General features: G+C 41.5%; 1 protein-coding gene and 1 long non-coding RNA gene across 3 annotated transcripts; one reads left to right on the top strand and one right to left on the bottom strand.

Annotated features, from left to right (window-relative positions):
• Positions 1-71: 71 nt before the first annotated feature.
• On the bottom strand, positions 72-22,625 carry LOC125991123 (ras-related protein Rab-26). Of its 2 annotated transcripts, XM_049758719.2 has the most exons (10): positions 22,384-22,625; positions 21,394-21,590; positions 19,873-19,983; positions 13,251-13,292; positions 12,543-12,609; positions 10,303-10,355; positions 3,085-3,150; positions 2,250-2,306; positions 1,552-1,628; positions 72-845 (listed from the first exon to the last, which is right to left on the bottom strand). In XM_049758719.2, exons 2-10 carry the CDS (start codon positions 21,568-21,570, stop codon positions 743-745), a joined length of 753 nt encoding a protein of 250 aa, XP_049614676.1. In that variant the 5' UTR covers positions 21,571-21,590; positions 22,384-22,625; the 3' UTR covers positions 72-742. The 2 variants fall into 2 exon arrangements, with proteins under 2 accessions (XP_049614676.1, XP_049614675.1); XM_049758718.2 differs by lacking the exon at positions 22,384-22,625 and having other exon boundaries at positions 21,394-21,953.
• LOC125991120 (uncharacterized) lies at positions 5,592-7,664 on the top strand. Its single transcript, XR_011086076.1, has 2 exons — positions 5,592-5,696; positions 6,198-7,664. It is a non-coding gene; the product is annotated as an uncharacterized lncRNA (long non-coding RNA).
• Positions 22,626-23,221: the final 596 nt, after the last annotated feature.

Raw genomic sequence — 23,221 nt, 5'->3', positions numbered from 1 at the left:
CGCCAAGCCGCCACAAGACGGCAGTGCCCCAATTCACTGGTATGTAACCCAGAGTAAAAGGAATATGTCCATTTCCTTTTTATCATTGCTCTTTCTTTAATGTAAATACCATTTCAATTCAGTTACAATATGGTTATTAGAACTTAAACAGATGAGTATTTTACTGTACATTTGTTTAATTTAAAATATCATCACATTTAAACTGTATATATAATGTAGTATAACTCATCACATTTGCAGGATGGACATTATCTGCTGGTAAAATATGCATCAAATAGTTATTACAAAACAAAGCTCATATGAGGTACAATGAAACAACTGTACAAAGTGTTCTTTAGAGTTTCTAGTCCCTCTCGTGATTACCATAATGAATATTCAACTTATCTACTTTACATTTCTATTTCAACAAGACTTACAAATTTCAATTCACATAAATATTGAAAATGTGCACAGCACAGCACGGGACACATTCGTGATGCTGTGAGGGGAGGACTAACACAGACAATAGAAACGTGTAAGTGGGCTGTGTGTGTGTGTGTGTGTGTGTGTGTGTGTGTGTGTGCGTGCGTGCGTGTGTGCATGCATGTTTGCGAATACATGTAAGCTCAGTTTTACATTCACAGTTGCAGGGGACCATTAAATTTAAGACAATAAATAAACTTCTCTGGTGCACAGACTTTATGGGCGGGTACATCTGGCACTTACCTTTACACACATGCACACAAACACACGTACACACAATCTACGAGTGGCAGCAGCTGGCAGTCCTCATTTCTTTGCTGACGTACTCCTGCAACTGAAACTTTGGCTCATCGGGTTCCTTCATGGTCCTGTGCTTCATCTCTCTAACAAAGAGAGAGACACAGAAGGCTCCAATGAAATCATTCTCTATAGCAACCGTTTTCATTATTATGCTTAAGCCCATCCCGGCTGACTTTGTGCGATCGCAGGCTAGTAACTGTCTCCATTTCTTTCAAGATATGACCTTATAATTTGACAAAATGAAAAGGTGAATGGATGAAAGACTCCCAGGGAAGACAGGTATTTTGTCATCTTTCTATTTTGCCCAACAGGTGTGTTTTAAATCATCCATCCATCCACTTTCTACACCCCTGCAAGGAATGCTAGTCAATCACAACACACATACAAACAGCCATCGACTCTCACATTCACATCTGCAATATGAGTGTGGAGAATCATGGCCTCCGTATGTGCTTTGTAATCATCTGGCGGCACAGTCCAGGGGGGAACTTGCCCAAAGACAAATGGAATAGAAGCTAGCTTCTTGCAACTCAAAACAGGACAAGCAGTAAAGAAAATGGATGCTCAACAAGAGTTAGGAAAAAATACTACTTAAGGGGCTCAAGAAAGTTATTGAGACAGACTACTAAGAAGGTTATTGAGACAGACTACTAATCCACTCGGGTTTGAAAGTCCATTAAAATACAGATTTGGATCTAATCATGGATTGAATGTTATCTAATAAAAAATATTTTGGGAACTTCCACACCAATATTCTTACAACTTCGTGGGGTTGTATGTGTGACTCACTTGGCCACAGCAGTGAAGGCCAGTTCCACATTCAGTCCGGACCTGGCGCTAGTCTCCATGAAGGGTACACCAAACTCCTGCATGGGGAAAAAGTAAATAAATAAATCATAAACAAAAATAAAAAAATCCTGTGATGACACCAAGCGCTGAAGCAAAGTGAAATTTCCTCAATATTGTTTTGTGAAAATCGATAATAAAATCTTCACAAAAAAGTGTGTCTAACCTTGTTTTGTTGGTGGCACTATATCATTAAAAAAATATTTTATTAGGAACGCCTTATATTATTATAGGAAAGGGACAAAATATATATTCAAGCTATGTGACAATAGTTTTGTATATCTACTGGCAGATGATGCTCTCGCGCAACAACCCCTCCCCTCCCACCTACGTTCACGTTTACTCTTGTACACCTCTCCAAGCTTATCGGAATGAAACAGCCTGGAAAATTAAGTCAGCAAGCCTTCCCTAATCATCCATGCAAACAATAACAGAAATGAGCATCCATGAATAAATACTAAATACATACGCTGGTATATGGGAGCCATTTTATTATCTATATGGACGGATTAAGTGCAAGATGTATATTATAATAACAGAATCTGATTGGACTATGGAGAGTGATTCCCTGCGAAAATCTGATTTCGGCAAAAAAAAAGTTATAATGATAATGTGTGCATATTAAAACATAATATAATTACCTTTGCCAGTTTTTCTCCCTCTTCTCGTTTCACCACCCTGTTATGGTTAGAGTCGGCCTATAAAACATTATAGTGTTTATATTTGCTGAATGCCCAAAACAACAAACACGCAGATGCCAAAATATAGGTAAACAACCACAATGACAAGATTGGATAGTGACAGCATGGAAGTCAACAACAGTAAATAAATAGCACAGTGTTACATAACCTGGATTTTTTTTTTTTCTTCAAGACAAACAGTTTGCAGGGTTTAACCTTGAAATCTGCATCTTTCTACAAGCCAGTGCAAATGTCTTTTGTTTTCATAGCCTCAGTAATGTTTTGGCCCTCCAGCATGCCAAGCCAAACAAAATGAGCAACTGTTGCTTGGTGGCAAACACCTTCCAAAGACTGTCTGTCTTCCCATATAGTCCATTTGACTTTCTGCTTACTTGCGTTCTTCTGGGCAGATAGTGTACATCTTGTTTAGCATGAATGAGTTGTAAATAAGAGGGAGGGGGGGGGGGGGGGAAGTGGGCTGGGATGCTTTATAGAAGCGAGAACTGCTGTCTCGGGTGATAACTCTTAGCTGGCTAATACGAGCAGCTCCTTTTACACTACACAATCGTGTTGAGTTATTGGTATTATCATATGAATGGAGTCAGAGAGATGTATAAGTACTCAAATTTAGCATTTTAGGCCAACTGGAGATTCTAAAGCTGTGAGCAAATTGAAGTAGGAAGTGTAAATCTGGTCCACAAAATATAAGAAGTCCTTTCATAAATCAATGATGTACCCTCGTCGCTCACTCCGTCATCTATCAAGACATCGTTCTACAGCGTTGACAAGGTCTTACCTTGTTGCCTAGCAGCATGATGACTACGTCCTGCTGAGTGAACTCGTGGATCTCTGTCAACCATGCCTGCAAAAAAAAAAAAAATTTAAAAAATGTTGATGTGAAAGGGAAATTCTGAGGAGAGGGATGATGATGATGATGATGATGATGATTGATGATAAACACAGGTGGTGAAAGAAAATTGCAGATTGTTTGGAAGTTTTCTTCTTCTTATTACGCCTCTTTTTGCTTTTATCCGATCCATCAACATTTCCACGTGGGTGGCTTTCGAGATGGCCGGCCTTGGCAGAAGAGCGGTTAGTGACGAGCATGAAACACCGTCAAGCAAGAACAAAGGCAAAGATAAAAATAATGACATGAGCTTATATAATGTGTGTGTTATTATTAAAAATATAATTACTAACGCATTGTTATTTACAGCAAAGTAGCTGCCCTACTTCCATTTTTCCCTAATTAGCCCAGATGATTATAGACATAATCTGTTTGGGTAATTACTGTCACTCTGTGTTCTCTGAGGAGACACCCAATTACATCGAAATCTAATCAGACTCTCACCAGTTTGTCAAAAACACAAGTCAAAAACCTTGTAATATTTACTTATTGATTACAAACATTTTATTTATTTATCTATTTATATTTTTTTAATTTTTAAATGTTTTATTGTTTTATTTTTCTAATAGGGCCTGCAAAATGAATGTGCGTTAGTATTGCGAGTGTCACGACTCGTCCCCGATCGTGTCATAGTTTTGTTCGTGTGTCTGTGTGCTCGCCCCTCCCTTACTGTGTGCCAATGATCAGTGTGATTATTCCCACCTGCCTCTCGTTACCTGTCGTGTATACAAGTCCTGTCTGCCCCTCACTCCCTGTCGGATCATTGGTTGTGGTTGTTCGGTGTTGGATTTATGTTATGTGTTAACGTCATGACGTCTTTTTGGTTCCAGTTGCTGTCATTGGTAATGTCACCCTGTCATTTTGTTTCACGTCTTTTTGGTCAGTCTTGTTGTTAGGTTTTGTTAGGTCATGTCAGTTGCCGAGTCTGTTAGTTTGCCTTTTTTGAGTTCACCAATAAACCCTGGTCCAAGCCGCACTTGGTCGTCCTGCTCCATGCTCCACCCGACCGTGACAGCGAGTACATAATAAACCTTGTAGGATTAATGGATTTATTTTTCACAGGGCAACTGTATAAGGTTGAAAGCTTTTAGAATGTCCCTTAGATACAAAATTTCCGCAGGAAGGAAATGTGTTGAGCTCGAATGAAAACGCATCGGAGTGGTTCAAGGTTGTGTCAAGCCGCCTCCGTTGGCTGAGGGGAAATAAAGCTTTTGTGCCGAGAAGAAAAGAAACAACCTCCGAGTCCATTGAGCAGTGGGTTCTTTGACTATTGTCTATTGTGTCTATTATAAATGTTTTATATAAATAATATTGTTTTGTTTTTGTCTCTTTGGGTTGCATTTGTTGCTAAGAAAACATGAAGATGAGAGAAAAGCAAATTATTTTGGAGCTGAGAGAAGCAGGGAAGTCAATCAGAGCTATTGCACAAGTATAGAGCGAAAAAGAATGATTTGAAAAATAGCGTCAATTACTGGAAGGTCAAAGGTCAGACATAACTGCCAACATTTATTGTGCATGAGAGGCAACTATATTTAAATGAAGCACTTCAGCCGCGAGTTTACCCTAAGCCTCATTCTGTCTCGCTCGGGTTTACGTTCCTTCATTACATAGAGATCGTAGCACCTAGCGGCCTTGACTGTCAATTACTCAAATGGTGGAGAAAAAGGTAGCGAGTGGGTGGATTACAAGAAAGCGGCAAAAGGAACACGGCTACGAAAATAGGACGCGATCAAGCTTCAAAACCAACATGTGATGGACTGTGACTGCTGTCAAGGTCAAAAGAAGTTTTATTTTCATCTACAAGGAAAAGAAGAAGCGGCAAAATTATTTTTAGTCGCTTGACAAAAATCAAAGAAGCTTTGAGGCCAGATAGCGATCCAATTATAGATGGTGTTTGCAACAACAGTCACCTGATAGCATTTGATAACGGCAGATTGTAATTTGCATGGTCATTAGTGTTGCATTTCAAATGAAAACATACGTACTTTGTGTCAGGTTGCCGGAGTAGGTTGTTAGCTAAAATGAAGCTATTCGATAGCGGTCGACATTTCGTGTTGCCTTTACGTAACAACTGACCAAAATTTAAATGAGCTTGAAAACTTCAAGTGTAACACTCAATCTATAACATAAACATAAAGTGATTTCCAAATGGCGCCCATCCCCTTGTGATATTTGCTTCCACAGTGATAAGCATCCCAATGAACTAGGCCAGACTTCTTTTCATTGATGATGGCAGACAGACAAGGAAATTCAATCACTGGACTTCCTTATTTTTAATTTGAACGCTACCTGGCATTCAAAACACACTCAAGCATAATTTAAAATAAAGTTCTTCGTGTTGGACTTCTCTTTAATGACTCCAAATTTGTGTGTGCTTGCTTTGACAATTTGAGGAAGTTGCGGTTAGGGTTGGACTTGGTCTCTGGGTGGGGTGCTTTTACAAATACCAAGAAGACAATAAGAACATTTTTATCTGAGGTCAGCTCAACGCAAGATTGCAGGTAAATGGTATTTGTCTTCATGGAAATCAATGTAACATGAATGGGAATGTGTTTTGGGGATAAATGATATCACATTAGGTGACAACAAGATCGTGTATAGTGGATTTTCATTTTGCTGGTTGCAAGGATCATCTGCCAGTTGTAATTTGTTCAGGATTGTCGACTTGCATTTGGCTCAGTTCCCTTGCTGTGCAGCTGGCTTCAACTCAACGGAATATATGCCATTTATATCGCACAGATGTGATTTTAGAGACGATTCTTACTTTGTAGAATTTGTTCATTTTCATGAATATTTTTATTTTATTTTTATTGTTTTTAGTTTTTATATTATATTATATTATATTATATTGCTCTAGTCAGGTTTTTAAAGTTTGAAATAATTTAAATTCATATTGCAGCTTCTGGTTTACAAATGTTTGTTGTGAAAAGGATATAAATTGTGTAACATGACTCAACTCGTTCCTCTTTTCAAACTTCCCTTATCACTTTCTCCTTCAAAAGGTGGTGCGTGGGGTGAGTGAACTTTAACGTTGAACCCTCCAAAAAAAGATGAGTAAAAGCTCCTCTGCTAATAATGACACAGACAAGTCCAGTTACCTCTACCCTCGCATGGGTGAAAATCACCAGGTCCGTCCCACACAGCTCAGAGTGCGCAAAGAGAGACTTGGGCAGATCACAACCAACAAACAAGAAGGTAAACAATCATGCTGCAGAACTTCTAGCACCAGTCTGACCTCCTGCTCCCACCAACGCCGCTGGTCCACCGATTGTTGCCATAGCAACAGCTCCCCTGTCATTACTGTCAAGAAAAACACCAGGGAACCACAACCACCTCAACGGGGGGTGTCCCTTCGATCCCATCAGATTCCATCTCGTCATCCGAGACAACGCTACTCCAGTCCCATTACCGGGATAGGCTCCATTGCTCATCCATCGACGTCCTCAACTTCTTCTTGTTCTTCTGTCCAGACATCTGTCATTACGGGGCATGACCCGCTTGGTTGGAAGTTACGCACCAAATCAAGCACCTCCTCCAAACGGGCTCACACAAAAAGGTTGTCTCTGCAGACGCCAATTCCCGTCACCGTTCCCGATCCGGGTTTTCTTCTGTCTGACACATCTCCACTTGATCCCAAACAAAATCCCACCTTCAAAGGCAAACCATTCCGTCGCCATTACTCGGACTCCTTAGCCTTCCTCAAGTCAATGCCTGCAATTACTCTCGAGGAACTCCGCCACGTGCAGCTCCGCTCCGCCAAACCGGACGACGTTTTCCGTGAAGCATACAGCGAAGAGATGGCGAACCCTCAGCCGTATAAAAAGCCACCGGCTGTTCCCGAAAAAAGTCCTCTGGCAAGAAAAATAGCACAACTCATTTCTCATTCATGGCAGCACCAAATGTGTGCTGCTCGTAAAAGTGAGCATGAGGAAATTATTTACAGTGTGATAAAGCCAAAAGCGAAAACACAAGAGACTGAAAAACATTGCAGCTTGTATGCTAAAATAAATGCTATGCACTTGAAAAGTGATGACTAATCACAAATGTACAAACAACTGGAAAGGTTAAAGCAATTCTGCATTTGTTGACATAAAAAAAAAAAAAAAAATCCCCAAAAGTTCAAACTGTCTATTATTACCTGCACTAATTTGAATTAATGCTATGTAGTGGGAAAAAGTTTGAAAGGATTCAGGTTTATAAATCTGGGTTTGGGCCCACTGAGATGAGCATGGGGGAGGGGGCAGGGTCTCTTGGGTACAAAACTGCTGTGCAGTCTGGAAGCAATGCTGCAGGCAGGGGAATGGTGGGATGGCAGTTATCAGCAAGAAATGCTGAGACCCCAACCGTACGCTTCACACAAACAGAACAGTCATTTCTAAATATAGCCTCCCCCTTGTTGTTTTTGTCTGATATGCAAATTTTTGGGGAGCAAAGTTGCTCTTGCATATAAAGTTGATTTGCTTTCAAAACCAAGTGTAGTCATTTGTGTCTGTGGAAAATGACATTTAGTTTGATTGTATTATATGAGGGGTTGAAATTTTTTTTTTTCCTTTTTTTTGGGTGTTAAATATTTACAAGACAGGGAGAAAAAAATATAAAGATCGAAATCCAGGGAGAGGCTGACGAAAGTGTTGTGCTCAACAGAGATAAAAAACAAAAAAACAAAAAAACAACGAACAAGTGGGATGGAGGAAAAAAGTAATGAGAAAACGAAAAATTCACTCAGCTTGAAATGTACAGTAGATGGAGCGACTCAACAAATCTACTTTGGGAAATAACATTTTATAGACGCAGGGAGCTTGATGGGATTTTTTGCAACGACCTTGAAGAGCAAAACATCACCTGGAAATTTAAGCTAAAAATACCTCAAGTCTGAATTAGGTTGATTGTTTTTGAATAACAAAGCCTCCATACAGTGGACGATAAAACAAAAAGGTGCGTCTAGGTGCAAACCTGTGGCCTTTGACGATCGCCGTGTACGTATCGCGTCACATGGACCAGCTGTGCGCCGCAGATAAGGAGCTCAATACCAAATGCGGTGAAGACTCGTATCGAATGATTATAGTATATTGGAGCGCTATTATTAAATGTAACCATCATTAGTATGCTGTTTCATTTTAATCATGGTCCAATCCAAAAAATGTGTAAAAATGTGTATAATTGTATTCTTCATCCTCAGTCTTGTTATCTTTAGGGAATGAATGAGGCTGTCGTTACCACGGTGACGCCAAATTACTTTTGCAGTCTCGAAGAGGAAGGCACATTGACATGTTGTATATTACAGTTTAATAAGAGCCATAGTAAATCAACTGTAAAGCGAAATTCCTGGCATATTATATTATATCTCTATTTCTACGTCACTGAAGAAATACAAAATGTCACGATTCCAAATCAAGTCAGAGTGGAACACCTGAATTTCAGGATTTAGAGAGCCGTTTTGAAACTTAATTACAATACATGGTTTCTGTAAGCGCGTAACTTGTTAGGTTCAAGTAGGTTGTTAAATCTGCAACATAATTTATGTAACAGCTTTGCTAGCAAAAAAAAAAAAAACCTGCTGTATAAAAGCAGCCCACTTCACAGAGCAATGAGAATAAGGGCTGTTGAGTTAGAAAAATCACTGAATACTGATTGTCTATTTCCCTCTAAATACTCAGCGGCCTTCGCACCGAGACCTGGTTGCTAATGGATTTAGACAGTGAGAGAGGGGGTACGCAATAGCAGCCTGCAATTATGGACCAAAACGAGGAGTATTTACATGAATAACAGAACTTTATTTCACTAGCTTTTATTCAGAACACTGATAAAGATTCACTTTAAGTCCCTTACAAAAAAAAATCTCTGGATTAATAAAAAAACTACCCAAAAGTCAATTACCGTATTTATTCTAATTATCGCCCATATTCTAATAATCGCCCAGTGTGTGTTAGCGATGACATAACTAAAAAAAACATTGATACCTCTAATTATCGCCCATGCTGCTAAAAATTTCCCCCAAAACTTACGTTTTCCTCCGCGACCGCATACCGACGTCATTGCACAAATTTAAATATGACTGATTTGACACCACGTCGAATGTCCCTTTTAAATTGGTTTTCTCCATAAACTATGATACAATTACACTCGTCACTCCGCTACAATATCCTCACACAATTATGTTATCGGGGCGTGCGCTCGAACAAGACGATCGCGATAACATGAAGTGCGAAACGTGATGTGCGACGGTAACGCGTCGCATCAATGGAGCGTCAATTGACGCACCCCGCTGTTAGAGGTAGATCAAAACAGCCGCTGTTCTAGTGTTAAGAATACCAGTGAGATGCAGGTATTGCATACTACATAAGGAAAATATACATATTATCGCCCATATCAGTGCCCCTTGGCGATCGGACAAAAATGTTTCTCTATTAATAGCCCACCCCCCGTTAGACATAAACCTTCTCTAATTATCGCCCTGGGCGATAATTAGAATAAATACGGTATCTAGCCTGGCATACTTTTTGGGGGGGGCAAGCAGTGCCCCTTATGGGCCACCCTCTAGCTCCGCCAGTGATTTGCAACTAAAGATATATCCAAAAAAAAAACACGTTGCTCTGATGTTGTTTTTTTAATTGAGAATATTATGAGTGTATTGAGACAGCTCGGCATCCAATAACGTGCATGCCACACAAACAACTCCAGATGTGATTGTAAGCGCACCAGGCTTGCTCGATCCTTATTAGCATTGATGACACTGCTAGATTTAACTATGTTGTGTGTTAATTAAAGGGACAGTAATTCACCCAGAATGGAAGAGGCAAATGGGGCAGGAGAGGGAAAATTGCATTCCAACTACAAAGAGTCCATTTCGGGGGAAAGTAGCTCTAATTTCCATGCATCATCATTATCATACTACTAAAAGCTTTTTTTTTTTTTTTTTTGCATATTTGTAACATATTCCCTTGTGTGGTGTAAATCAAACATGGAAGGTCAGAAAATTGGTTCACATTGATATTGTAATTCAAAAGAGTGATATTACATCAAATATGTGTATAGAATATATAACTAATGTTGGAAAGAATGGAGAGAACACGAGTGGAATGGAAATGAGACAGATGCTTTTCTTACCCGAATGTTATCAAACGATGCTTTGTTAGTGACATCATAGAGCAGAAGGAGAGCTGAAAAGACAAAAAAAAACATATTTTATGACGCAATTGCAGTAAATCTAAAAATCACTCAACACTCATCCAACATTATCATTTCTTTTAGACTGTTATCACTACTCGATTGTTGAGGAAACGCCAATACCAAGTATCGATACCACTAGTACTTTTGAAAATTAAAAATATAATAATTTAAGGGTAGGCGGCTCGGTGGCGCACTGGGTAGCACGTCCGCCTCACAGTTAGGAGGGTGCGGGTTCGATTCCACCTCCGGCCCTCCCTGTGTGGAGTTTGCATGTTCTCCCCGGGCCCGCGTGGGTTTTCTCCGGGCACTCCGGTTTCCTCCCACATTCCAAAAACATGCTTGGTAGGCCGATTGAAGACTCCAAATTGTCCCTAGGTGTGAGTGTGAGTGCAATTGGTTGTCTGTCTCTGTGTGCCCTGCGATTGGCTGGCAACCAGTTCAGGGTGTCCCCCGCCTACTGCCCGATGACGGCTGGGATAGGCTCCAGCACGCCCGCGACCCCCGTGGGGACTAAGTGGTTCAGAAAATGGATGGATGGATGGATAATTTAAGGTGACAATTCTCCCCACATTCAGGTTCATTCCTGTGGTGAAATCTCTAAAAGTCACAAGGAAAAATAGATCTTCAGGAAATCAGTCAGACTTTTCAAGCAAGTCTCCTTTGGCAAGTCATAACTTGCACAATTTGGAAGACTGGAGGAATACATTAGCGCATATTAAATCTTGCTCCGTCTTCATTCACTATTGTGTTGCAGCAGATATTTGCTTGGCATTCACGTACAGTCCCAGTATGTTGATTAAATTGCGCAATCTGTTGCTGAGTGTCTGAGTAGATCGGCGATGGATACAAGGCCGCGATCTATAAACGACAGTTGCTATACATCATTTCTGACATGATCATCTTCAGCAATAATTACGGGCTGACCTTGGTCTTTCTTATTCACATGAAAGTAAACTGTGATTTTTTACCAGTTGACCTGGGCCTTAAATACACTGGAGTGATCCATTTTTCAAAGTAATAGTTTGTAATAAAATCAAGTTGTCAGGCGAGTTGCTGCAAAGAATTAATTGAAAGTAATTTAAATTTGAAATTGTTACAGATGTGGAACCTGTTGGCAGGAAATTGTCATAAAATGGACCTAATTTGTTCTTACCTAGAAAGTCTTTCTCACCAACAAATTATTTGACTCCCCCATTGAGTATGTGTTCCATCTTTTTTTTTTGCAACCACAGTGATTTTGCTTCATGCTGTGGAAATGGATGAATGCCAGCTCCACTGAGAAGATGCAGTTCTGTTCCGGACACAGCTGGACCTCTTGCACTTGGCGACATCCTTTGCATGAAATGAGCCTGGCAAAGTGTACTGAGCTCACAGCAACAAGGCATCTTATTGCGTAGGGTTGTTTACGTGGTTAAATTATGAATTGAACAAACCAAACCGATTTAGTACTGTAATAATGTGGCACACTCTGAAACAATACGGTCTCTGTCCGAGCACCACAGAATATTTTGAATATTTATAGGTTTGGCCGAATACAATGGAACCACTGAAGCTGAATGCTCCTTAAATCTTGACATTTCCACAATGCAGCGGAAAGAGCTAAATCAGTCAAACAGGTTTTTTATAGCTGCCTAATTGAAATTCATAAAGTGTTCTCTAGGGGGGATAGGTGGAAATGTGGAATCAAATTCCTGGGAAATTCAGAAAATACCAAAAGTCAATTAGGTGACCTTTGCTCCCGTGGCTCCCCCACCCCCAGCTCCACCCGTGGATGTACCTGACATGCTCAGTGGTCTTTAACCTTAATAGAAAACAGCTATAAGGCAGAGATTTCTCCAAGGTCATAACAAAGTCCACTTATCTCCCAAGAATTGATGGTTTAGTGGTGTGGCGTGATTGGGTTGCAAACTCTTACCCTGTAATGCCTGTCAGAAAGAACAACTTTTGTTGAAAAGTCAGGAACAAACTGACGATTCGAAAGAGCGGTTTGGAGGCTCCCTTGCTGCCTTGTTAAACATCTGCGAGCAAATTGCTGTACAGAACTGACAGATCCGTTTTAACAATGGACAACAGGCCCGGCCGGCCCACGCACACATATTACATCAAATGTATAGCTGAAAACTTAATCGTACTATTGAGATGGAATAACTACAAAAAAAAAAAAACGGGAGTCTTACCATGAGCGTCACGGTAGTATGCATGTGTAACACTCCGGAATCGCTCCTGACCAGCAGTGTCCCAAATCTACAAAAGAAAAGCATTAGGCTTACTATAATGTATGTAACTTCATTTATCCATCCATCCATCCATTTTCTGAACCGCTTAGTCCCCACGGGGGTCGCGGGCGTGCTGGAGCCTATCCCAGCCGTCATCGGGCAGTAGGCGGGGGACACCCTGAACCGGTTGCCAGCCAATCACAGGGCACACAGAGACAAACAACCATTCGCACTCGCACTCACACCTAGGGACAATTCGGAGTGATCAATCGGCCTACCAAGCATGTTTTTGGGATGTGGGAGGAAACCGGAGTGCCCGGAGAAAACCCACGCAGGCTCGGGGAGAACATGCAAACTCCACACAGGGAGGGCCGGAGGTGGAATCGAACCCGTACCCTCCTAACTGTGAGGCGGACGTGCTACCCAGTGTTCCACCGAGCCGCCACTAACTTCATTTATTTATTCTTTTTATTTATTTTTATTTATTTTGAATTAATTTTTCCTTAAATATTTTATTTATTTATTTATTTTATTTCTAGCGGTTGTAAAAGCAACATTTTAATTTTTAAATTATGAAAGGTTTATTTACCCCCCCAAAAATATGAAAGCACCAAAGCAGTTGATTTAGCTTTATCTTTATTTAAAAGAAGATTTGAGTTTTTATCTTACCTGCAGTTTGACCTTGACGGCATCAATGCTCATCACCTTATTCTGTAACACACCCACGGAAAAATTTTGAACATCCAAATTTTCAGACACAAATAAAAGCAGCATAATATTGCAATTCACATTAAATTGCTCCTGAAAACAGATGCGCAGCAGAAAACACCCCTATCTGCATTTAGCAGGGGATGCATCCAAAGGCCCATTTTATAATCACTAAAACCTGCAAACACAAAGGCACACTCCTTTTGTTGTCTTTTTAATTACCTGACATGAAACATGCATTCATATTGTTTGTTAATCTTCTCTGGCTAGTTAGAACAATTACCTGTGATTTGTTTCCTTTAATATATGAAGACATTTGTTTACAAATAATTACAGGTCAGTATGTACAGAAATAGAAAAGCATCGTTAAAGATGTTCCTTAGACAGCTTTAATTTTTTCTGCTTGTGTATGAAAGCATATGAAAAAAAAATAGGAATACTAAACTAAATTCCTCTGCATTGTTATTTTGTCTGCACACACAAGGCGTGCTTTTGCATTGACAAACACAAAGCAAAGTGTGTTTGGGAAAACAATTTGCAGAGTGATGAAGTAGTTAAACAGAATGGATAGCTAGGCAGCACTGACCTTGAAACAATAAAAGGGCTACCCTCATTTCTGTCCAATGAGGCTTAGTGATACCGGTGAATATGCATCGGGACTATTCAATGGGCCACAGAGGGAATCTTTTACAACACAGTGTAATAATCTTGCTGGTTTAAAATTCACTTCCTGGAGTGAAGATTTAGGAAACTTCTTCTGGGGCACATTTTGCATTTTGATGTGCGAAGGAATGTTTATTGTATGCACAATTCTCTGTTCTGGAGTAGATTTGGGGATCTGACTGATTTGGGCTTGGGGGGTTTCTGTTGACGATAACTTATGATGAAGTAAGTCCTTTGGGAGGTCTCTGACTGAAATTGTGTTTGTTGCTGTAGGTGCTGGTTTTTTATTTTTAAAAGGATCATGATAGAAATAGTTTGGAAGGAAAGGAAGCCGATGAGATAATGACCAGAGTTAGTAATAAACATTAAGGAGAATTGCTTTTTTGGGGGCGGGGCATTTTATGTACAGGTACAGCCTGAACGGTACGTTGTAAAATTGCACATAAAAAAAAGATTAGATTATCAAAGTAAAAGGTATGAATTTTATATAATGGCTTTGAATTTTTAGGCACCTGCGGCTATGGCAGGGTTTTTACTTTATTACCTTTTTTTTTTTTTTTTACTTTTTTTTGGATTCGGCACTTGTTAAATTCCGAACTTCAGACTGAATATTTATTAACGACAATGATTTTGTTTCATCATTTCCCCCCCACTAATTTTGTATTAATTCATGTATTCAAAACAGAAAAATATACAATACAATGCAGACTGTTTGATAAAGACAGATGGCTCAGATAAAAGTAAATAATAAAGGAAAGTCTTTTTTTTTATGGCCTTGGGTTCAACTGAAACTCTATAACATCACTACCCACTTAGTCTGGCTGTCTAACTACGAAGAGTGTGGCTCCTCCACAGGCTTAATAGAAAATCGAATTCTGATCGCCCATGTTCACGCGCTGGGTCAGTGATTCTGATAAGGAGCAGAATCATTTTTTATCTGGTCCCAAAACAAAAATCCATGATCGCAATGAACAAGTGCCCTTTTACCACTTAGCAACTTCCTGCGCTTCCCCGGTTGGCTGCGACCAGCTTTCATTGTGCTTCTTGCACTAATCCAACTCATCCTGGATTTGTCAGCCTTGCTCTCCTTTCTCCACCACCGCGTCCGTTTCTGTTCTATATTCGATTTATATGCAGACACTGAAGTATTTAACCTGAGCCTTTGTGAAATATTTCAGTAGACTGTCCCGCTTCTTTGTTTGCCTACATAAGAGGTCAAAACACTTACCGTATTTGCCGGTGTATAAGTCGACTCGGTGTATAAGTCGACCCCCTAAAATTGGACGGAAATTTACGATTTTATGATATATCCTTTGTATAAGTCGAGCTCAATTGTTGCATTATATTAAACTTAAAAATTCAATATGCGAAATTTATTGACGAAATGTGTTCAAATTCCGGGAGGCCGTGCGCATGCGGCTGTTTATAAGCACCGCGGAGGAGATCGCGGAGCCTCATTCGACTTCCAGCGGCCGGCGAGCTCGCGCACGCCGCCCGGCACCACCGGGAGGCCGGAAATAGCTCCAAACCGAGCGGATCGGCACTTTATAAGCACCGCGGAGGAGATCGCGGAGCCTCATTCGACTTCCAGCGGCCAGCGCACTCGCGCACGCCGCCCGGCACCACCGGGAGGCCGTGCACACGCGCCAAGTGGCCGGAAATAGCTCCCGCCGAGCGGACCGGCTCTTTATAAGCACCGCGGAGGAGATCGCAGAGCCTCATTCGACTTCCAGCAGCCGGCGAGCTCGCGCACGCCGCCCGGCACATCCGGGAGGCTATGCGCATGCGCCAAGTGGCCGGGAATACCTCCCGCCGAGCGGATCGGCTGTTTATAAGCACCGCGGAGGAGATCGCGGAGCCTCATTCTACTTCCAGCAGCCGGCGAGCTCACGCACGCCGCCCGGCACAGCCGGGAGGCCGTGCACACGCGCCGGGTGGCCGAAAATAGCTCCGGCCGAGCGGATCGGCACTTTATAAGCACCGCGGATGAAATCGCGGAGCCTCATTCGACTTCCAGCGGGCCGCGCACTCGCGCACGCCGCCCAGTTCAAATTTTCTAAGTGCCAACTGCTCTTGCGCCATAAAGAGTCCGCCTCGGCTGGTTCCCCATGTCGGCCAGAACAAGTGAAAATTCGGCCTCTTCCCCTGGAAGTACGGCCAAATTTGGCGAATATTTTCTAAGTGCCAACGACTCAACCGCCGTAAAGTGTCCGCCTCGGCTGGTTCCCCATGTCGACCACCACAAGTGAAAATTCGGCCTCTTCCCCTGGAAGTCTGGCCAAGTTTGGCAAATATTTTCAAAGTGCGAACGACTCAACCGCCGTAAAGTGTCCGCCTCGGCTGGTTCCCCGTGTCGGCCACCACAAGTGAAAATTCGGCCTCTTCCCCTGGAAGTCCGGCCAAGTTTGGCGAATATTTTCTAAGTGCCAACGACTCAACCGCCGTAAAGTGTCCGCCTCGGCTGGTTCCTCCGGTCGGCCAGAACAAGTGAAAATTCGGCCTCTTCCCCTGGAAGTCTGGCGAAGTTTGGCGAATATTTTCTAAGTGCCAACGACATTCATTTAGACATGGCGATTGAATGTTTACGTACCGGTAGTTATTGTCGTTGCTTGACGCGCGATGACTCGCACATTCGCTCAATACCCAGTACTTCCCCCTAGCAGTCATCGTCGCTGCCTGGCTTTCGATGTCCGTTAATGAGGTGAGAATATTTGAAATTGTTGCTGAGGATGCGTGTTAATGCGACGAACGCTTTATAATGATTCAGTTTCTCGCTGTTTGATGAGCCTGATGGACGCACACCCACGCACAATGAGATGCATGAGAAACAGCCTTGGTTACCATCACATTTGAAGCGATGAATACGAAGTTAAATTTTATGACTCGGTGTATACGTCGAGGTCGATTTTTTTTCGGTCGATTTTGGATCGAAAAAGGTCGACCAATACACCGGCAAATACGGTATTCCCTCTTAAGTACGATATTGCTGCAGTTATGGTATCTGATGATAAACCTTCAGATTTTAATTTAAATCTCTAGAATTGCCTTTTATATTTAAAAGATTCAAATTTCATCGTTGTGTTTTTTTTTAAATCAGTGTGGCAGCTCCTGTTTTGGTTAGCAACAGGATACATTTTATTAAAAGTAGCATAGTATACTTTTCAATGTGGTAAAAAGAGGAATCTACCTACATTTGAGCAAAGGCTTTTTATGAATGATGCACCCGGCTGCGAACTGGGCCTAGGTATTTATTATTAGATTAGGAACAGCCACTATTTGAGAAGCAAAGTGTCACAACACCACCAAGAATGAAGCCGATCGTAAAACACTAAATGACTTTCTAAACTAAGTGCCACTAAATCTGCTCGGTAAATAAAACACTTTGAGCTGTTGACAAATGAAGATTTATTTTAATGAACCGGTGTGTGCCGGTGATGCGCGACGGTCAAATCTGTCATAAATTTAATTGTACCAATTTGGGTGTACAATAATAGCGATGCAAGACCCCTTAATTAATTAATTAATTAAGTATTTATTTATAATAAAAAAATGCTGACCAAAAAAAAAAATTAATTTCAAAATTCCCAAATCTACTTTTAGAAATAATATTATTATATATATTATATTATAGTAGTATTAATCGTATACATAGAATGACTTGAGTTTGTTCGCAGGGTGTTTGTGTTATTAAGCATGCAGTCCATAGTGCCCTTATAAGCCATTAATTATTTCTAGAGTTACGACAGGATTATATGAAGAATACGGCTAACACGTTTCCCCATTGGCGCGATAAATCTTATTGGACTGTCGGGATGTCTGCCAAAGCTCTGGCAGTTCTCTTGCCGTTGTCCACCATGATGGGCAAGCTCGAGCAGTGCTTACTGCAGCACATTGCAGTATTTTGTTGATATTGTTTGGTAAATACAGCAGGACTGACACAGTTTGAGGCAAATAAGGTTTTAGGGTCATGTGACTGTTTTGGGAGGTTTCTTTGAAACTTTCTCATCAGGTTTTCACACAATGGGAGGTGGATTAATAAAAAGCGAAGACAGAATGGAGGATTTATCCTGCCATGGGGTTGGTTTACTCCAGACAAACTGAGAGTGTTGAATATATTTTGCTGAAAGGCGCATTCAATTCAATCTGTTGAGAAAATTCCATCTATCATCCAAATTCTCACCATCACTTGTGTGTGTGTGGCAGATTATGCCACACTGTTATCATTAAATTGGAGCACTATTCTTTGAATTTCTTTTGCAGCACCACCCCCGCACAGATAACTATAAATATCGAAAGCTTCATTTTCATTTTTTTTTGAAGAAATGACCGTGGTAGCTTGAATGTTCGTGGAAAGGTTTGTATTTAATTTATTTATTAGGATGATCAAATGTGTATACAAAATTCAATGTCAAACCCAAAATCCCATTATTTCCAAGAAGACCGAGATGATAACTCTTTGTTGGCGTGATACAAAGAAAAGACCTGAGTGCCACGACCTCCCTGACTATTTTATGGTCGTCTGGATAAACATACAGTCCTTCGCATGATTGAATCTCAAGCAGTAAAACAATTTTCATATCTATGAAGGCCAGGTGAGCACAACCCCATGTTTTATTTTATATCTACAGTAACAAGGGAAGAGCTAATAACGCCTGTATTTATATTTCAAGCTTCCATGGTGTATGCAAAATATTTTTCTGAACCCATCCACGTCAAGAGTACGGATAAGGATTTGAACTTTGTCGCGCGACAGCAGCTTGGCGTCCTTCGGCAACTGTGATTAAATTGGAATGACTCCAAAATTCAGAGCGCAATGAACTGAGAGAGTTTGTAAAGCAAAGCGGGTATTAGGCCGAGAATATTCGCAACAAACCAACCCCGAGGTTGTCAACACGAGATAATTTTAGTCACGGCTCGCTGACTGCTAGTGTCGTCACCAGTTTCTTTCTCGACTGGTGACCTCTGTCCATGAAGCTTGAAAAAAAAAAACTGTGAGCCATCTGTCAGCCAAATTAGGCAGAATCTGCTGAATAATATAGCCACATATTCATCGCGTTGTCATGGTTACCTACTCAACAAAGGTGTCATTAAAGCTGTTAGAAAGGGAAACGAAGCGACGATTGTAGAGACCTTTGACCTCAAAGACAGTCAGTCAGTACATCGCTGAATTTTTTAAGGGCTTGAAAAAAATATAATCCTGCGCAACTACAATTGAGAGAATTAAGAATCGAGCCACAGCATAGGAATTAGGAAGGCCATGCAAGACGGGGAGAAATAAGCTTCTGCACTGGTGATCTTGTCCCGTGGAACCTTATTAGCATGAGTGCGTTTCATTTTTTCTTTTTTTTTTTTTTTTTTTTCTGCCTGATCACATTTGCTTGGTTTATTTTTGGAAGACGCCATAGGAGGGGAACAGATATGCAGACAAAATGATTCTTATTTCAAATTTGTCATTTATATCCCAGCTGTCAGGTACGTGTGTTAAAATGTCCTCATCAGACCCAATCAATTTAATTCATTTTCAAATAACACTTTTATCCTTCAGGGATGATGAATAAAAAAAGTAGAATTGCCACATTGATTTCCCATCTCTTTCATTACCTAAAAGGTCAAAAAAGGAGGGGGAGGAGCCAATCCAAAACAGCCCGTTTTAGAATGAATTACTTAAAAGCTTTCACAGCATGTGAAGAGGCTTCAATGTTGTTTTTGGTAATCATGTAATTAATAAAACATACTACATTATGTATTTCCAACAATGTATTGTGGGTATTGTGTAGATAATACTTTTCTGTTAGCTGTCTATCTCTCGTCTCAGGTGGAATACAAATGGCAAGACTTGTTATTTATATGGCAGCACAATGGTTACATGCTATCAATGCTACTTCATATACACTTCAAGTACACTTCAATTTCCACTTACCCTGAAGTCAATGCCCACAGTGGAGATGAAGCTACCAGCTAGAAAGGCTCCATCTTTGAAACGTACCAGCAAACAGGTCTTTCCAACGCCTGAATCTCCCACGAGCATCACCTAAGAATATAAAAAAAACTGTGGTGTTTCTTTTGTACTCAGTATCACAAAGAGGTTAGACTGCAGCATTGATTGAACGCAAATTTTTCCAGGTCGTCCATGGAGCCTAATTTGAAAAAAGCAAACCTAATGTTTCGTGGCAACACTTAGAGCAGTATTTGAGTGTGAAGTGAATACTAGTTCCCATGAGGAATTTGCATACACTCAAAACAAATTAAATTGGAAAAAATTAAATAAAAATAAAGCCAAAAAATCACTTTTGCTTTCAGCCTAAGCAGAAAATTCTGTTCTACGGCAAATTGTAAAGTGAAGTGTGTAGAGTCTCTGATCGAAGATTTTTGAACAGTACAGTGGGACAACTTAAAATGAACAATTATTAGGTCTAATTCAAACAGTGTACTCAATGCAACGCTATGCAAATAAATAAATAAATAAATAAATAAATAAATACATAAATAAATAAATAAATAAATAAATAGGCGGCTCGGTGGGGCACTGGGTAGCACGTCCGCCTCACAGTTAGGAGGGTGCGGGTTCGATTCCTCCTCCGGCCCTCCCTGTGCGGAGTTTGCATGTTCTCCTCGAGCCCGCGTGGGTTTTCTCCGGGCACTCCGGTTTCCTCCCACATCCCAAAAACATGCTTGGTAGGCCGATTGATCACTCCAAATTGTCCCTAGGTGTGAGTGCGAGTGCGAATGGTTGTTTGTCTCTGTGTGCCCTGCGATTGGCTGGCAACCGGTTCAGGGTGTCCCCCGCCTACTGCCCGATGACGGCTGGGATAGGCTCCAGCACGCCCGCGACCCCCGTGGGGACTAAGCGGTTCAGAAAATGGATGGATGGATGAAATAAATAGGCGGCTCGGTGGGGCACTGGGTAGCACGTCCGCCTCACAGTTAGGAGGGTGCGGGTTCGATTCCTCCTCCGGCCCTCCCTGTGCGGAGTTTGCATGTTCTCCTCGAGCCCGCGTGGGTTTTCTCCGGGCACTCCGGTTTCCTCCCACATCCCAAAAACATGCTTGGCAGGCCGATTGATCACTCCAAATTGTCCCTAGGTGTGAGTGCGAGTGCGAATGGTTGTTTGTCTCTGTGTGCCCTGCGATTGGCTGGCAACCGGTTCAGGGTGTCCCCCGCCTACTGCCCGATGACGGCTGGGATAGGCTCCAGCACGCCCGCGACCCCCGTGGGGACTAAGCGGTTCAGAAAATGGATGGATGGATGGATGGATAAATAAATAAATAAATAAATAAATAAATAAATAAATAAATAAAGAAAGAAATAAAGAAATAAATACATAAATAAACTATTTACTCTTTCAGCAACATCTATGTGACTAATGAGGGCAGCTAATTGGGGCACACATAATTCTGCAAAAAATTAAATTTGAAGGATTTAACATTCAGGTGAGGCATACCTTGAAGGCAATGTCGTAGAACTCGCCACTGCTGCTTATGGACGGTCTACTGGGGTAAACCAGTCCGGAGGTCGGCGAGGCACCTGAAGCCAGACCTTTTCCCGTCCTGCCCACACCTGGCGACCCTTTGGGACTCCTGGCGGTGCCTTTGCCCTTTAACGTCTTCTTCCTGGACATGGCTCTGGTAACAATCGGTGCTAACAGCATGTGGTAAGGGAGGGGGAAAAAAAGAACTAAGTCAAAACCGAGGATGTAAATGTGTTCCTTCTGGTTCACTTGCAGCTTGGTGGAAGTGGAGCTCGTTGCGAGGAGGACGCTGAAGTTCACCCCCGCGTCCAAATCATTTCTGCTGACGCGCGTAGCAAAAAAAACAAAAAAACAAAAACACAGCCCAAAATATTTTAAATTATATGACGCAAACAAAACAACCAATAACCAATACTTGGCAGCGACTGTAACTGAAGGATGCGCTTCAAAATGTAAACACCCCTATCTCTCTCTCTTCCTTCTCGTGTTGCTGATTGGAGTGAAGAAGGAATGCTCGCTCTTGGGGGCTTAAAGGAAAAAAACTTACATCGCCCAACCCCCCCCCCCCCCCCCCACCCCAAGGCGTAAATATAGAATTTTAATAATAATAGCGGTATAGTTGCCTCCCCACTCCCCACCCGCTTTTGTGAATAATTTTCATTTGTTGCACTACACACTCAATTTAATTAAATGTCATCAAAGGCGCGGCATGCTGTTGGGATTAATGTAATATTCGAAAGCGCATCATTACAAGTCGCAACACTACAAATCCGAGACTGCATCATATCTGCCTCAATGTTGGTTACGCATTGTGCGCCGCTTCGGGAGAAGAGCCAGGAAATTACACCGCTTCCCATAGGAGCGATTAATTTCAGCAATGTCGCGACAGTGAATGTTTAGCAGCACATTTGCTTAACAACACTGGCAGCAATGTATTGCACAGGTAATATGCCACAAACTTACCTGTTGGGACAATGTCTGTGAAATATTATGTTAGGACGCCTTCGCGGATGAAAAGACAATGTTTGGACTAAACGACGAAGAACAAAATGTCAAAATATGATTCATTATAATGATTGTTTACTGCACATTTTGTTCCAGGCTTTAAACATACGTATAGCATTAAAGACATTGTACAGCAGGGGTCTCAAACTCATGGCCCGCGTGCCAATTGCGGCCCTCGGGACAATATTTTGCGGCCCCCTGCGTGACGTCTAAGCTGTGTGTTAGTGCGGCCCGCGAATTTCTTTTCGCACATGCATCTGGCCGCTTTACTTTTTTTGACACGTATGGGCTTCCGTAGCTCAGGCTCGTGACAACTGGGCGAAATAGCAATTGGCTAATTGGCGAATTAGCACTTTGACATGTTTGAATGAGCGAGTGGAGGGAAATATCTTGTCACTGTCACCTAGTGCTGTACATTGTTTGTCAGCCCCCGTCATGTCTGTTTCAAAACCTGCCGTGAAGAGAAAAGTTGCGGATGAGCACAGGCAATTTCAGGAGAAGTGGGAGGCGGGATATTTTTTTGTTGAGCACAGGAACGTCGCAACCTGTCTAATATGCATGGGTAAAGTTGCTGTTAACAAAGAGTTTAACATCAGACGTCATTACTCAACTAAACATGCTGAGGAGTATGCAAAATACCTGGGAGATGAGCGAGAGGATCGGGTCGCCAAACTTAAATAATCTCTACTGAGGCAACACGTTTTTTTCATAAAAAAACAAGCAAAGAGAACGAAGCGGCTGTGAAAGCTAGCTATGTTGTGAGTGAAATGATAGCAAAAGCTGGAAATGGATTCAG

Source organism: Syngnathus scovelli, chromosome 21 (assembly GCF_024217435.2).
Source record: "Syngnathus scovelli strain Florida chromosome 21, RoL_Ssco_1.2, whole genome shotgun sequence".
Classification (NCBI taxonomy): Eukaryota; Metazoa; Chordata; class Actinopteri; order Syngnathiformes; family Syngnathidae; genus Syngnathus; species Syngnathus scovelli.
The sequence above is the reverse complement of the archived record's forward strand: the minus strand, read 5'-3'. Positions and strand labels throughout refer to the sequence as shown.

Excerpts from the sequence above, each read along its gene's own strand:
- LOC125991123 (XM_049758718.2), bottom strand. The coding sequence starts at position 21,600 with ATGCTGTTAGCACCGATTGTTACCAGAGCCATGTCCAGGAAGAAGACG. Across the intron at positions 13,293-19,872 it reads CTGTGGGCATTGACTTCAGG|AATAAGGTGATGAGCATTGA; the intron begins GTAAGTGGAAAT and ends GGTGTGTTACAG. Across the intron at positions 3,151-10,302 it reads CATCGTTTGATAACATTCGG|GCATGGTTGACAGAGATCCA; the intron begins GTAAGAAAAGCA and ends TTTTTTTTGCAG.